General features: G+C 57.2%; 1 protein-coding gene across 1 annotated transcript in view; it reads left to right on the plus strand.

Annotated features, from left to right (window-relative positions):
* LOC103599095 (ras and Rab interactor 3-like) overlaps nt 1-3,397 on the plus strand; it is a 10,790-nt gene extending 7,393 nt beyond the window's left edge. Inside the window, exons 4-5 of the mRNA XM_008583187.1 lie at nt 2,595-2,784; nt 2,870-3,397. Of these exons, the coding sequence (XP_008581409.1) occupies nt 2,595-2,784; nt 2,870-3,397 (718 nt within the window). The remainder of the gene's footprint in view (nt 1-2,594; nt 2,785-2,869) is intronic.
* Nucleotides 3,398-3,981: the final 584 nt, after the last annotated feature.

Here is a 3,981-nt window from a genome sequence, read left to right on the forward strand (position 1 = left end):
CGTTTGCCATTCACTAACAATCTTGGGCAGTTCTCCAGCGTTTGCCGACATGGTTCAGGCAGCCGCAGTCACCCATTCCATTAAGGAGTGATTACCTGGCCCTTGTGCATACCTGTGGCTATTCTGCAGCCTCTGCCTCAGAACGGGTTCATGGTGATGGAGGCCAATTTTTCCATCTCCTCACCAGAGCACATCAAACTATCCACCCCTAGGTCCCATAACTGCAATAGCCAAGCAGCCAGGGGCTCCCCCTGTTTCTGCCGAAACTGTCTCCCCAAGTCAACTAACACCACCGGGCTATATGGAACATAGGTGGTAAATTGGGTCACCTGTGGATTGCTCATGTTTCATTTTCTGGTGCATGACGGGCCATGCCTGGGGATGCACAGTCTCCCCCAACCCATCACTGGGTTTGTCGTTCTTCCAGGTGTGAGAGGCAGGGGTGCCCAGTCGCTGCACGTCATCCTCCAGACAGATTATCCGTGCTAACAGCTCTGCTTTCTTCTTTAAATCTCAATCAGTGTGTATCATAGTGAGCAGTAGCCAGGCTCTGGTCAGCAGAAAAGCGGCCACCAGGCACCATACGCTCCAGGACACTCATATTTCCTCCCCCTCCCAAGGGGCTCTCTGAAGCTGCACCGCTTCATGGAGAGCCTGGTCCATGCTGACTTGCAGTATAGTAAGCAGCAACCATATCCCGGTCAGCAGGAAAGTGGCCAGAGGGCGCAACATATTCAGGAGTAGCCACATTTCCTCCCTCTCCAAGGGCCTTTTTGGCTCCTGTACCTGCTCAAATATCCTGCCGACTATGCCAATTGTAAAGCTAGGGCTTAAAGGCCCCTCGAGCCTGTTGCACAGATTGGGTTACAAACCCTCCACACGCAGGTCTGTGAGCTAGGTAATAGGAAAAAAAGGTTCTGGGAGCCATGAGTATAGAAAAATGAATGGGTTTTAATCAGATCTAGGAGCAACTACCCTAGCAGCTTCTCTGAGTTCTGAGAAGCACTGTGGATCAGAGCTGTTAGGCTTTTATACTTAAGTCCCCAACCCCGGACACCAGGGTGCCCATGCACAACTTACATTAAGTAGTAACAAGGAACACCTGAGGACATTTACAGCAAATGTTCGGCAAGATTCTGAATATCTGAGGGGCCCTGACATTTTCCTATTTTTCCCAACAGTGCATCTGGGTTAATCGCACCACACAGTTCCACGTGCCTCCTCAGTCACCTCCTCTGACAATGGCCCACCTGTCCCCTTGGGACCACTGAGGAGATGAAATCATGGCTGGTGCCCCAGCCCCCCCAGGGCCGGCGCTGGATCCCATGCCACGCTGGACCTGCACCACTCCAAGTGGCATCATCCCTAGGGGACAGCCCCCCTCTGCCAGACGAGGGAGGCAGCAGGGTGTCCTCAGGACGAGGGAGACCCTGCCTTCGGGCTCCAGCTGTCCCACGTCACAGTGCTCTTGTTACTGGCAGCCAGGATTGGCTTGCCCTCTCTCATTGAACAAATGACTCGAAAGTCCAAAAAGTCGGTGCAAGTGTTGAAGGTTTATTCAGACAACCAGCATCTGGGGGATGGCCAGGCTAAAATCATCCCGCCTTCTGATGCCTGTTTTGGGATTTATAAAGGAGAAGAGGTGGGAAGGTGAGGTAAGGAAAAGGGGGAGGCTGGTCACGGGATCAGCAGAGGGTCTGAGTCAGATGTCAGGGTCCCCTCCCCTGATGGACTGGGTGCTTTGGTGTCATAGTCTGCAGTTGGTGGACTGGTCAGCTTCAAGCCCTTGATATTATTTTGGGGTTGGAGTCCTTATCTCCTAGGGAGAGCTCAAAGACAATAACCTCAGCCAACATCACCGGAACATAAAAATCCTGACTCGTACCTTTAACTAACGTGGATGCAATTTTCCTTTAAGCAAGAAGGTGAGTTAATAATCAGCTAGAGTGCCTTGCTTTTCTCTTGGATTTCCTGTTTGCAGTTCATTAGGGAGGTAAGAAAAATAAGTAAATTTAGATTCAATCCTGAATTGTAGATGCACAACATCTAAAGTAAATCAGCATAAGAGGGTGTAAAGGGAGACAAACAGAAACAACCCTTTGAGAAGGACCCTTTTGGGGCAGGTTCAGCCGTACGGTCAGTTTCTCATTTCTTCCGCTAACCTCAAGGAATTGGTAAGTGTCAGTTCTGAAATTAATGGCTAACTGAAATTTTCTGCTTGGTCCTAGTTACCCCGAAGATGGCCATTTTCTGACTAAGGTCCCTTTCACTTCTGGCCCACCACAGGCAGGGGGTGCTGGCACCTGGCAGCTGTGGGTTGTGCAATCCCCGGACGTTACTGCCCATCTCCAGGCCCAGGTTCCCATCAACGTCCTCTGGGCTGGGCACTTTCCGAGTTCCACCAGCTAGGCGTTTTGGGTTCTAAGACCCCGCAGGTCACCGGGCCATGACCTTGGGGACCTGCAGCTGGGGTGTGAGTGATGGCACTCGCAGTATGGCCAGCCTGGCAGACCCCAGGGGAGTGGGAGGAGTAACCAGGATGGTGGCAAGGGTCCCTCAGGGCCCCTGTGAGAGCCCATCTCTTGTCTCTGAAGGGCCCAAAGGTCAGCGCCCAGCTCCTACTCTCCCACCTCCTCTGGAGCAGCCCCCAACCAGAGGGAGCTGCCACATGGGCCTCCTTTAAGGCATCCTCCTGGGACCCTCCAGCGAGCCAACACCCTGCCGGCAGTTCCCCCATTAGAGCCATTCCCCTGCATTGTGGCCAGACTTCCAGACAGCCCCACTGTGCCCTGGATTTGGAGTCAAGGGGCCGGAACCACGGCCTAACCACGAGCACTGAGCAGGATGTCACGGCTTCTCTCGGCCTCAGCTTCACCAGCGGAGCAATGGGGATAATGCCCCCGGGGTCTTCGGGGGCCAGAGGAGGTGGGGGCGGGGAGAGCCTTGGCGCGCCGTCCCCAGCCTGGGAAGGCGGGTAGGCGGCGGCGGCACCTGCGGGTCCTCCGCGCGGCCAGAAGAGGGCGCGCGCGCAAGCCCGAGGAGCCAGCGCCGCCAGGACCCCTCCCCGGCGCGCGCACGGCGGGCAGGCGGGGACCCCGGCGACACGGCCCCGCCCCGGTCCGCAACTTCCACCGCGAGCTCCGTTAAGTCTGACCCCAAGGGGACTGCGGGGTCCAAAGCCCCAGAGGGGCAGCAGGGAGCTCGGGAAGCCCTTTGCCCGTTGCTTAGCCTCGAGGACGCCCACCTGTCTCACTTGTCCCCACGACCCTCCCGGCAACGCGACCCGCGGAAGCTGGGGCAGGTCACTGGTGGGAGCTCGGGCAGCCCGCCCACGGGGGCGGCGCCGAAGGGCCTGGGGACCAAGCTCTCACCACCTGGGGGGCTCCCGGGGCCTTAGGAGGATTTGGGGGAGGCTGCCAGGAAAGCTGAGCTGCAAAGGAATGCGGCGGAGGGGAGGGGAGCCCACCACGGGTTACGTGGCCCTCCTGGGCGGGGGCAGGAGAGAGGCTGTTCTCAACCCCTCCGACTGTCGGGAAAGGTAAAAGGAGCGAGCATTACTCTTCTATTGCTTTAGGAAGTCAGTAAACAGACGAGAGCGGGGACTGTGGGTCGCTGGGACACTGCCCTCCCCCGACCCTCAGGAGCCTCAGCCTCCCCAAGAAGGAAGTCTTGCCCTGGGACACGTCACCTCCTCTGGTCAGTCTCGCTGGGCCACTGGGGCCGGGATGGGAACTCCCTGCCCTAATCTGTTTCCTGCCAGTGAGGTGAGTGACTTGTCCCGTTGTCTGGGATTCCAAGAAGGAGCTTTAGCAGGACGCCAGGCAGAGCTGCATTCAGCAAAGCCTTGGAAGTGGGGGTCTGCATCCCTGGCCCCTAAGGGGGACACAGCACTGAGCCCGGAAGGCAGAAACTCAGAGGCAACTGCCCCAGCCAGGATGCAAGGGGCAGCCACTCCAACCCCCACCCCCCCCACCCCACCCC

This window comes from Galeopterus variegatus, unplaced genomic scaffold (genome assembly GCF_000696425.1).
Source record: "Galeopterus variegatus unplaced genomic scaffold, G_variegatus-3.0.2 Scaffold2848, whole genome shotgun sequence".
Taxonomy (NCBI): Eukaryota; Metazoa; Chordata; class Mammalia; order Dermoptera; family Cynocephalidae; genus Galeopterus; species Galeopterus variegatus.